The 12987-nt window shown below is 42.6% G+C and overlaps 1 protein-coding gene across 2 annotated transcripts; it reads right to left on the bottom strand.

Moving 5' to 3' along the window:
• Positions 1 to 644: 644 nt before the first annotated feature.
• LOC133900413 (uncharacterized) lies at positions 645 to 12779 on the bottom strand. Of its 2 annotated transcripts, XM_062341543.1 has the most exons (5): positions 12524 to 12779; positions 8383 to 8593; positions 1272 to 5975; positions 1065 to 1128; positions 645 to 948 (listed from the first exon to the last, which is right to left on the bottom strand). In XM_062341543.1, exons 1-4 carry the CDS (start codon positions 12710 to 12712, stop codon positions 1085 to 1087), a joined length of 5148 nt encoding a protein of 1715 aa, XP_062197527.1. In that variant the 5' UTR covers positions 12713 to 12779; the 3' UTR covers positions 645 to 948; positions 1065 to 1084. The 2 variants fall into 2 exon arrangements, with proteins under 2 accessions (XP_062197527.1, XP_062197528.1); XM_062341544.1 differs by lacking the exon at positions 1065 to 1128.
• Positions 12780 to 12987: the final 208 nt, after the last annotated feature.

Genomic DNA, 12987 nt, shown 5'->3' with positions numbered 1-12987 from the left:
TTGGGGAAACCGACTTCCCCAATGGGTGCATTTGCCATCCCTTCATTTAGTATATACATGTAATCACCATCATCAATAGAAATGAGTTTTTTTTTCCTTTCTACTCGATCTACTACCTCTCTACAATCTACCCAAAACAATATAGATATGTCAGCACTCCAAGTATCGATAGAACCTACGTGTCACATGTTAGCACTCCGAGTATCGACACGACCCATGCATCCGCTTGTCGTCATCCGAGTGACGACAGGCCTCTGCACTACCCCAAAATCCAACGTAGCACTGACCTCGAACTAGGCCCACCACCTGTCAACCCTTGAGCACCAACAGGACCTGGATCCACAGCCACGTACAAAGTTAGCACCTAGAGTGCCGACCCAACCTCAGTCGACACTCCACGTGCTGATAAATCTATTTCTGCAATTTTATGAATTTGAATATTATTTTTACAATTTTCCATTAAAAATATATTATTAAAAAAATCAAATCTGACCGCATTTTATCAGCAAGACTGCAACTGAATACTGAATGATACGCCTAGCATATATACTGATTGATAGATCCCCATTTGGCCTCCAGTAGCAAGCAAAACCAATGGTACAGGCTTAAAACAACAGCCTGATAGACATTCTGTATCGTTCATCTCAAATAAATACCAAACTCACATAATAGGATCAGAAATCAACAGGGCATACATAAGGTACTGACAATAATATTACTAATATTAGACTCAAGTACTAGCGTCATTTCGCACATAGATAAACATATGCACCGAAACAACAGACAAGTTCTGTTCCAGGAGGCAGAAATCCACAATTAAACAAGAGAAATAGTAACAGTATATCATTGCGACCAGCCATATATATCCGAAGACATCAAAGCAGTCACATTCATGAGCCTCCAGGCACAACACCTGTTATATATATATATATATAGGCCATCAGCAACCTGCCAGGAGAACTCACGTAAGACTCCATCGCAGTGAGGAAGTAGCTGATGCAGCATACAAACAATATACATGTGAAAAAGGGAATCAAAGAAATAAAGTGAGCATATCTACTGACCATGAACATGTTCAAAAGAGCTAAATCTGCAGATCACTAATGGCTTTCGCTGCCAAGTGAGGCCCTGTGCGTAGAAAGTAGAGTTGGGGACAGTGGCATCAGTAGGTTATATCGTTATCGAAAAAAAATCAGTAGGTTATATGATTATGTAATTGTGCGAAAATTTAGAAGCACAAGCTGAGAAGGTTCAGTTTTCAGGGCGCAGACCTTGTATTGAAGCGTTCAGGAAGCACTCATCTTCAGGGAACAGCTGCAGATTCTTGGACTTCAGCAAGAACCCAACAGCTGCATCCTGGAAGCCAAGTAAGCTTCCAACTTTTATGAGTTCAGCGAGCGAACGGATCTGATCCGACATCTCAAACAACAGTCCTTGAGATATCTCATCTGCGAAGTAGGTCGCGAACTCAATCTTTTCTTTGTAACCAGCTTCACCATTGTTTCTTTGCATGTACAGATTTGAATCCCCCTTCTCCCACCGAAGCATTCGGCTGGCCTTCACAGCCACATCCCTTCCAGAAGACAAACTTACACTATAACCCACTGTGATTGGTTCATCTGTCTCGTGGACAGTCACATTCAGAAGGCAAGAAACCATTCTGTGCCTCTCTTCAGCAGGAATGTCGAGAGCAGGAGCAGCGAGGAACGCGAGAATTATTTGGAGCAAACCATCCTTGATTACCGTACTCGGATCAACTGTTCTGAAAACATTCTCTAATGTGAAAGAATCATTCTTCTGGACTGCTTTGGATATTGTCTTAACACCAATACTACCATAGATGTTGTTCATCCTTGCTCGAGACATGGAAGGTAGCCTAGAAGAAGGATACCAGATGAGTAATGATTGCTGAGAAAGCTTGTTGAACAAATCTGTAAGGAGTAGATCATCTGGAATGAACACATCCTCCTTCTTCGACAAAATGATCGTTCCATCAGTACACACTGGAACCTTGACACAACTAGAAAGAAGTTTCTCTGTTGTTTTGCTCCAGTTCGTTGCAATGAACTGCCAGAAAGCAGAGCAATCAGACATAGCTAGCTCGCCAACCGAGCTCTCCCATGTGCTCCACAGTTTGCAATAGTCTTTAGCACTAGGGCCATGCCTCACACAAAAAACAAGTGAAAAGAAGTCAAGCAACTTCCTGTCATAGTATTTGTCCAGAACATGCAGCTGCAGGCTAAAAAGATTGTTCCGATCATGAAGAACACAGCTTGGTGAGCTCACCCATTCTCCACTTTTCGTTTCATTTGGTATCCAGATCCAATTGCTATTTTTATTTTCAGGCTCCCAGTTGCACTCCATCAGGTAATTGTAGATCCGGGAGATAGTAGTTCTTTCATTGTGGCTCCTCAGATACCGAGCAACAAGATCTTGTCCACATTTGACATCCACCGTCACTCCGATTCTCGCAAGGGCATCTTTGAATGAGGATATCTCTGGACCATAGAATGCTTCATCAATGAAAGGGCCATCTTCCATGCAGATAGAAGAGTGCTTTGCATCAAAGAGGATACATTCATCAGGACATTGGTATCCCATGGATGTCTTCAACCACTTCTTACAAATCTTGTCCTTAAAGCCCTTAGGAGCTGCAGTTGCAGAATCAAAGTAGCTCTTAATACACTCAAGCAGCGACAAGACGGTAGCTTTGGACATGACAGAAGGATCACTGGGAATGCTGAGGCCTGCGATGACGAATCTAGCACCAAGTTTCGCTTCAACAGTAACACCCAACTCCCTGAGCTCATCTTTATAATCATAAATCTCCTTTCCTAAACCATGAAAAGAGTCACCATCATCTATGAACGGTAAGATTGCTATTTGAGACAAAGGTTGCCATGCGTCATCAAATAGGATCGCATCTGACGGAGATCTGAATCCCAGTGAAGTGTGCAGCCACTTCTGGCAGCGCATGCAGTTGAAAAGCTGAACAGGAAGTGGGCTGTGTGTTTTCAGCTGCCGATAAGATCCTAGTAGGGCCAGGACACTTGCCTTTGTCAGTGACGAATTCAATACCATTTGCTCAAAAATATGAGTTATAGCCTTCGATGCCTCCTCGAATCTTGTGATCAACCCAGTCTTCCTCAACTCTTCTTTGTATGAACTGATCTCACTCCCATAAAATCCAGAATCAATTACGGGAGTTCCATTGAAGACCTTCAGAAGGCACTCCAGTTCAGGATCCACAAGAAAAGACTCATTAGGAGCACGAAAACCCACATTTGTCTTCAGCCATTTTAAATATCCGAGCTTCCTTGTGAAATCTTCACATGGATTCACATAACGGATGCATTTGAGGATTAATACAGTAGCTTCAGCAGTAATAGCAGCGGAACTGAACTTGAAATTGTTAATCACAAGCTCATAATTGTCTTTGAACCCAACAATTACACCAAGCAACTCAAGCTCTAGTTTATAGGCAAGGATGCCCTCGCCGTAGAACTTCACATCAAGGAATGGTTGATTACTGATACATGATGCCACTTCCCAATCAGAATCATGGATGATACAATCCGCAGGATGCCTGTAGCCAAGAGTGCTCTTCATCCAACGTCCACCTTTGACGCTTTTGATCAGTTCACTTGGAGACAGAACCTTCTCTCGTAGAAACCGAATCAACCGAAGCAGTGAGTACACATTCTCTCTGGTCAGCCCACTGCTTGCAGCCATAGACATGAGGCGGCTTCCGATGTAAATAGAAGCCTCCTGAAATTCAAATCTCACACCAATTGCCTTAAGTTCCTCTTTGTACTTATGCAGCTTGTTTTGATAGAACTGTTGATCAATCATTGGTATATCAACGAAGGAAAATCTACTTTGCAAAAGACTTCCCCAGTCAGCACTGGACAGAAATGACTCGTTTGGTGGCTTGTACCCAACCGATGTCATTAGCCAACTTCCCTCTTTTATACAAACCAAGAATTGATCAGGTAATTGTATACCTTGTGACTTCAGATTCCGTATCCATTCCAGCAGTAATAATGCATTGTCCACGGTTAGAGGTGATGAGACAGTAGGGAAGCTTGCATCAGGGGGGTGTATGAATGGCACATCCGCCGCTTGCAATTGTGTCTTCAGGAATGCCAATAGCTGATCTTCAGATGTGTAGTTCCCAGCAAAATGGCCTGCTGACTTGTAATCTGATGACAATTCAATGTAGTTCTCTTTCCTCCATGGGTTTGTGCCCATCAATCCAACCCACTTGCTCCCCTTGGCAGGAACTAGAATGCTACTTCTTGTCTTGACAACATAACCATAGTTGTCAATTACCGGCATGACTCGACACAGTTTTTCTAAGTAGTAGCTCTCTATGTGATCCATCTTGAATGAGTGGTACAGAAAGTGTGCAAAAGAAATGACAGGCCTCCGATCATTGCCTAAGGAATTAGCAACAGTTGATCCATAACTGTAGACAGAGACAAACTCCACTTTTGCATGACTCTCAAGCCAAATTTTCACTGTTGTCTGCTCCAAGAAATTGTCCAGAGCTGACTGTGTGCTGGGATGTACAAAGAACCTGCTACAAGATGGAAACTCCTTGTTCCAGCTGATTAGCCACATTAGATACTTCTTCTCAGATGCAATGCACAATCTATCACTCTGTTCCGTAGCTCTGGATATGCTCCAGAATGAGAGAACACCATTCCTGTCAACATACTTCAGTAGAGGAATGGACACCATGTCTGTACTAGAAAAACAGTTCTGCCAATTGTCTGCGACAAAATACAAAATTTCCAGGTAAAGCTGTTCATGTACCTCCTTGACAAGATTGGACCCTTCAATGCATTTCGCATACCATTCAGAATTCACGCTTTGGATACCCAGAAATGCAAGCACGTTGTTGTATGTACTCTTGTCAAAATGAGAACTAAGAATATAGATTCCATGAGTTGACAGATTCTTCAGCTCCACTCCGGATTCCCGTGCTTTGCCAAGGATAGTCCAGAAAGCTGGCTTGAGCCGCGCAACTTTGCTGGGCTTGCAAAATATCTTCTGTGAAGCATAGGACTCACATGGAACTATATCCTCGGCAAGGACCTTTTCTTTGATGCCTGCCCTAATCGGCTCAAGCAATGGGATAAGCGAAGGATTGACTGGCAGGAAGTTGAACATAGATGGCAGCGACATTGCTGGTGCATCAGCTGTTGACTTCACAAGTGTTGCAAAAGCATTCATGAAAGCGCTTGGAACACACGCTAGAATTCCCTTGTTCCAAGGACTATCGAACAGTATCGCCTCCCTTGACGAGGCAAGGAGGAAGTCAGCCTGGATGATGAAAGGGAAGTCCGTTACCATCTCAGTGGGGAGGAAAGCATAGACACCAGGTGACAACTGCTTCCCACGGGACAGACGCTGGCTGTGTGGGAAGGCCAGGGTTATCACCCACTCGTCGATTTCGGCACGTTTGTCCACTCTGTTCTCTGGCTTGACTGGGAACTTCTGCCTCCACATATAGTAGCCGCACTCTTCTCCTTTTCCACTCTCTTCAGCTGATAAATGGAGTGTGTAAGATTCAGCATGCATGTTCTTCCTGTCTTGGTAGTTCTTTTCACTGGATATCAAGATCTCACTAACAGTGCCACTCTTGGGATCACAGTTATCCTCCCGGACAGAAAGCTTCCTGATCTTTGACAGAAACAGTAGCATTTCCGGATGCATGCTTGACAGCTGCTGCTTCACCACATCAACCTTCTCACACTTCAATGGTAGGATAATGGTGGTTGTTGGAAGGACTTTGGAACACCCATATATCGCTTCGATGTCTGAAAGCCTAGGTGTGGATTCCACCCACTCAGGTACAATGTATCCAATATTACACTCAACACAAGGTTTCTCGTTGAACTTGATCTGATACCCATTACTAAATATATGGGGCTGGCTCGATATCAAAAACACACTCTTGAATCCAATACCTGAATCAAAACACACAAGATGTTACAACTTGTGATGAGGCACAAATAATAGGCAAATATGTAGTACGTATATATCGACAGCTGATACACATTTGGGCAAGTCTATATTTCTTGTGAATCTTAACTTGATATGCAATGATAAACTAGTCCATTTAAGCAATAGCTCAAACAGGCAGGGTTAAAGTAGTTCATCTAGCCTTGTAAGCATGCACTCTTGAAAAATATGGAAATACTAAAATTTATCTAAAATATTTATTGATAGATTATTAGATTTGCTTTAGTACTCTATCCCAAGTGTAAAGTTTAAGAATAGTCATGCTAAGATATTAAAAAGATGCAGAGGTCATGACATTATTCAGTATTTCCACATTAAAAATATTTGTTTCAGGGATTTGCTTCAGTTAGGTGGGATTTGAATGTGTGAGATCTAGTACCAGAATCAAGTCTCTGTTGGCTTTTTCACCAGGATCGAATAACCAGAAAGAACACAAACACACAAAAGAACGACGAGATTTTTCTCAACACACGCTGCTACTATATTTCTCACGCACGCACACTTTATAATTCACGGACACGACTCTTTTTTTTTCACGGCACCTCTCTCTTCTCCGGGGCACATTATAGGGTGCCCCCTTCATTATATAGGGGCCAAATACTAAACTCCTAATTCTACTCCGATGCAATCCTATTCCTACTAGGACTCTAATCCTACTCCAACTCTCTACTTTGACATGGACTCTCCTACATGCCAAAACTAAACCTACCATAAAACAAGATTAATTTCCAACACTCCCCCTTAATCTTGTTTTCTTCACACTCGATTCAGGATGACGAACACTTCTTCATCACCCCGAACGCACTTGCACTTAGTTCAAGATGGCGAGCACACTCCTACCTACCTCCCTGCACACTTGATTTAGGATGATGAACACTGCTTCATCAACCTAAGATGGCGAGCACACCTCTTCCACCCTGCACTTGTTTTAGGACGACGAACACTACTTCATCATCCGAGGATGGAGAGCACACCTCTTTCACTCTGCACTTGTTTTAGGATGACGAACACTACTTCATCATCCGAGGATGGAGAGCACACCTCTTTGGACATGCATGGGCACTACATGCATGACCACACCTCGACACAAGATCACACGCTTCGCACTGCATTACACTGAGGCATGCCTCTACCAGCGCCCACGGGCTGCACACGTCTTGCTAGCATACTTGGCTGCACAGGAGCCCCACAAGCCAAAAGAGCCGCACAGCATACATGCAAGCCCATCGAGACCACGCTCCCAAACCAGCCACCAAGCAGCCTTGCCTGTTGTACGTGGCAAGACCTGGACCGTCTCCCACACAACAAGCCAAACACAGATTCCGGACCGAACACGCTTCCTGCCCCGTCCCGCGATTCCTCCAGTGCAGCACTCCAACTTGGGCCCCACCAACCGATCCGAAACCGACGTCCGATCCCGAAACAGACACCAATGCCGCCAACCAAGTACGACTCCTGAACAGCAACCGGTCACACAAACGTAACCGAGTTGAACTCTGGCACTCCAGTTCAACTTGCAGCGCGACCGCCTAGATGCTGCTGAATCGAGTCCAAGTCGCCGAATCACCCACGCCATCAACTCCCCTGTCGATCTCCACCTCCGCATGAGTCGTGCCTGGCCTCGCGAGCCGCACCACGCAGCTACGCCGCGCTCACGCCGCACACCCGCGACGCAGCACCGGCCTCCGGATCTCATAAGCTTCTACATCTTGACACGCTCTGATACCAATTGTTGACTTTTTCACCAGGATCGAACAACCACGAAGAACACAAACACACAAAAGAACCATGAGATTTTTCTCAACACACGCTGCTACTATATTTCTCACGCACGCACACTTTATAATTCACAAACACGACTCTTTTTTTTTCACAGCACCTCTCTTCTCCGTGGCACATTATAGGGTGCCTCCCTCCCTTCATTATATAGGGACCAAATACTAGACTCATAATCCTACTCCGATGCAATCATATTCCTACTAGGACTCTAATCCTACTCCAACTCTCTACTTTGACATGAACTCTCCCACATGCCAAAACTAAACCTACCATAAAACAAGATTAATTTCCAACAGTCTCTACCACTACACCATACAGGCCACCACAAACAAACTTTTGAGAAGTTACAAATTTCCAATAGTACTGACTTCAAGTAGTTTGCAGATTTGGTGACCATCTAATTAAGCACTGAACAAATTTCCAGCCAATTGATAATATCATTTGATCTGTAGCAGCTATCTTAATGCGTGACAACACACAAATGGTTTCAATTAATCTTGCCTCCATGAAAAGTATACTATTTCTAATTGTTGTAAAAGGAAAAAAAGGATTTAGTCAGCTTCAAAGATTTACCTTTCTCTCCAATGTAACCCTGCTGTCTGTTTCCCTTCTTTGTTGACTTCCCGACACGACAAATGGACTCTATATTGGTTGAAGAGAAGCCCCTCTCATTGTTGAAGATGAGCAAAGTGGAGGATGCACCAGATCCGGTAATATCCTTTGATGTAATTACAAATTCCAAAGAGGGTGCTACTCCAGAAGGGTATTCATTATCCTCGGCGTTCTGTTTTGAGAAAGAAAATATTAATATGAGAAGCAATATTAAGATTTATCTACTAACAACTGCAAACACAAGAAAAGCAGGTAGATTGATCACAGAGAACGACTCATTCAAAGGGTTAGTTTTTTGTTGGTTTCATAAGTTTAGAGGACACGAGAAAATGTAGAGAAACACAAGTTCACGATATTTTTTTCAGGAGGAATATGAGGATCACATAGTTTTCGAAGGTTTTTAGAGATTCAGAAAAATGGGAAACAGCAAACTGGGATCATAACCCAGTGATTACTCACAATGTGGAAAAAATATTTTGTAGCAAAAATGGTAACAAACTCTGTCGCTAACCTACTTTGCTATAGGGAAAAGCGTTTATACATAGCTGTGATGGTGAATGGAAAAATTATGCATTCCATTAGCCAAATAGTAGCACAATTTCAGTTATAAGCACAAGATCCTCCACTGTTATATGCGAGCATCAAAACAATTATGCAAAAGAACTAGTAGAACAATCTAAGCTATAAGCACTGTAGTCAACCTGCACACATCACGTACTAAACAATTTCAATAACATTTGAGACCTGATTCATATAGACACTTGCTTCCTACTTATGTCTACTCTTCTGTTACTTGGTTCATTCCATGATTCCAGGGACCATAAAATTCAATAACCAAGATTGCTTTTTCCCTATGATTAATTAAATTGTTTTCTCCTCCCACCTTTTTTCTGATTAATTCACCCAACTTAAGGTACAAAGAAATACTTAAAGCACATAAAATACAAAAAACTTGTACCATGATATATTTCTTCTCTAATTAATATGGACTTTTTATCCTTCTCATATTTAACGGTGAAAACTGGACTCGTTTAATAGTTGGAAGGGGTAAAATGGACATGTTCTTGTAAAATACACTCTTCCATCATCCTTACCACTTACTATCTATTTTATCAATGTTTCCTAGTAAGAATAATCAAACAATTTTTTTGGAAAACCTCAAGTAGATAATTAGTCAATACATGATAAATAGTGAAAAGCAGTAATTCGACTAGAGGTTCTGTATCTCTCTGATATGGAACAGAATTGCAACATAGAAAATCATGTTGCATGCACCCCAAGATCCACCAGAATTTATATGATTATTTTCGTAAATTAAGACCATATAAACCATTTCAAAAAGGGAGAACCATAACATTAATTTTGTTATGGGTATAATAGTCTAGGGTATTAGAGTAATCTCCTAGTCCTAGGATTTCTCTCTTGTGCCTCTATATATAGTTTCCATTGGACCTCAATGTATCCATCCATGATTTGTTCAATCTATACAAAGTTAACATGTGAATACAAAGACGTTGCATTTGAAGAGTTGACACTAAGCATTAGACTTAAAAAAATTGATCCATCCGAAGTCCGATATTGAAGATGGCGTTGAAGCGTGCAACTCTTGAACAATGTTGATGTAAAACAAACTCCTCCACAAGAAGGTACTGCCTTCACGATCCATGCTTCAGCAAATACCTCAAATATGAATCTTGCTTTGGAGACTTTGAACATGATGAAAATAGAGAGATGTGTCAAATCAAGCCAAAGCGAGAATAGAGAAATCACTGTTGCAAGACGACAGGCAATGAGATAATATCATGATGACGACAAAGACGGCCATTGGTCATGACATGCAGCAAGACGGCTAAGAAAGGGGCCAAGAAGCAGGGCTAGCTCACGACAGCGTCAGATGGGGACAGCGCGACAGCACCAAACAACGGTAGGCATGGCGAAGAAAAACGGCGACGAAGATGGCATGATGAAGAAAATAGTGCCGGTGGGCTTGTGAAGAAGCCGGAGGGCGACCACAGACGTAGAAGGGTGGCAACCAAACAGGCAGATCTCGTCTTCTCTACGACAGGCCGCACGATGATGCGATGAAGTCAAGCGCGATGGCATCATGGGGACAGGTGGATCCTAGGTGAAGACGACAGGCGAGCAGCAGCCAAATTCATGACAAAGGCAAGCGGATCCACAACGAGTCGGTGACGGCAGCGGCCTCAATGTGGGTGGAGGCTATGGCTGCGGCAGCCCAACGCAGAACAAGGCACGGGCGGATCCGAGTCCCGATGCGGAAGAGGTACGAGCGGATCTGGTGTGAAGCAACGCGGAAGACAGTGTGAAGTGGAGAGAAGCTCCCGGTAGTAAAGACAACAGCAGCAGGAGGATTCACAACAACAGTGGTATGATGAAAATGGATTTGTATTGTGGGTGTATTAGATGGAGACCTAACCCTAACCCTAATCAGGCTCTGATGCCATGTTAACTTTGTATATATTGAACAAATGATGGATGGATATATTGAGGCCCAATGTGCAGTATATACAGAGGTACAAGAGACAAACCTTGGGACTAGAAGATTATTCTAATACACATGACTATTATACCCTTAACAAACTTGACATGCGAGCTCATATATACTATTTATTTTTAAAATATGCACAATAAATGAATAAGTTGAGAATCGATAAGACACTAAGCTCACAATGATAAAGTCTCTTTTCTCAATCAAAACTGTGTTATATGGAACGGTTTTCACATGTCTGCACAGATATATGAGCACATCACATTCATACTTGAGTGAAATTCTAGAAATAGTAGACTTGCTTTAGTCAAAAAAAAAATAGTGCAGGACATGTTTGAAAAGTAGAAATTTTGCCAGAATTTCCCTAAAACAATTCTATTTGCTGCCTGAATTTTTTTAGGGTGGGGAGAATGAATTCACCTTTTTGTACATGTAAGTCGTCACATTATTTTTGCTATTCCTTAGCCCCGTTGGACTGCCACCAGTGGTGATGCCAACAGGCCACTAGAGAATACTTTGTTGTATGCATGCTTTCCAACTTTTACAAGGAGCACGCCAAACATTCCTTAGCACTTTTTTTCTCGGCCGTATGATAAAACTGATCAAAATTCAAAAGCAACGGGCTATGCATGCATGCTACCTCCAACTCCAATTGGCAAGGATGCATGTTGCCCACATGCTTGTTTACTAATCCTAGCGTTTTGTGATTGCAGCCAGAGAGAGAGAGAGGGAGAGAGAGAGTTACTAAACCTAGGGTTTAAAACAATAAAAGAAACAGGACCACATCCAAATAATTTCATGAATTTGGTCTACATTTTAGACCTGTAGAACTGAGCATTTACAAAATTATTCCTACCAGTTCAGTGATATAAGTTACTAGATTTTTTTGTCTAATAGCTTGCTAAGCAGATTCCTACCCCGCAACCACATTTTCTGATAATAGAAAGAGCACTGAAAAACATTAGAGGGAGCACTAATGCAATGCATGACTAAACGGTTGATTTGGATCTGATTTCAATCCTCTTCAATGTTTTGTTCAGCTATGGAAGTATTCCTAAAAGACTTTCAGTTGCATAGCAGAAATAGTGCTCCCGTGTTATAATTTTCAGTTGCAGAGCAGAATCTCAGAACTGAACAGTAAAGTCGCTTTACGTAATCTCGGTGTTCTATCTCAAGGAAAACATCTTTACAACAGTGATATATTATACACCATTCATTATACACAACCGACAGGTGGGTTCAAGAGTTCAGGGCTTATACACCATTCTATCTCATTAGCCGATTATACACCATTCTATCTCATTGATTTTTGGTCTGTGACACGAAATATACATAGGAATATTTTGATGCAGCAAACACATACAAGCATCTATGGAGACTAATTGACAGGTGGGTTCAATCCAACCAGTAAACACATTAGCCAATGCAGAACTTGCAAAGTACTAGCCTGAACTAAAATTGTCATTCACAAGAGCAGCAAGAGACCAAGACTACTAGTGTTGTCTTCTAAAAAACAGAGTACTAGTGTCGGCATGGGGTGACCAAAGAAAAGGGCAGGAAACCATGGAGATGAAGCAAGCAAGATTTGAGTACCTGCACGATCTCCATGAGGAAGTGGACGTCCTTGGAGTAGAGCTCTTGCGAGAGGTACTTGACGGCCTGGTGCATGTCCTCAGCCAATGGGTTCTGCTCGCCGCGCCCGATGAAGTAGCGCTCACGCCGGATCCTCTCCACATGCTCCCACGGCGACGGCATCGCCACTGGCGCCGAGGACGACGACATTTGGGCAGTTTCACTGGACTGCGGAGGGGAAGAGACGGCGTGGGTTCCGAGAAAGTGGAGAAGGGGAGAAGAGGGGTCTTTCTCTTGGGCTTCTTGGTCGGTTTTATAACGATGGTGATGACATTTGACAGTGGCGGTTCTTCGATTTCTGGCGTTCCTTCTTGCAAAGAACACCTTAGGCTCTCATGAATTTTTGAGAGAACTCTCATGAAAATTTCCCTCTGGAAATGTATCACTTCAAAGAAATTCTATGTCTTACAGAGAGAAGTACAGAT

The sequence above is a fragment of the Phragmites australis genome, chromosome 19 (genome assembly GCF_958298935.1).
Source record: "Phragmites australis chromosome 19, lpPhrAust1.1, whole genome shotgun sequence".
Lineage (NCBI taxonomy): Eukaryota > Viridiplantae > Streptophyta > Magnoliopsida > Poales > Poaceae > Phragmites > Phragmites australis.
The sequence above is the reverse complement of the archived record's forward strand: the minus strand, read 5'-3'. Positions and strand labels throughout refer to the sequence as shown.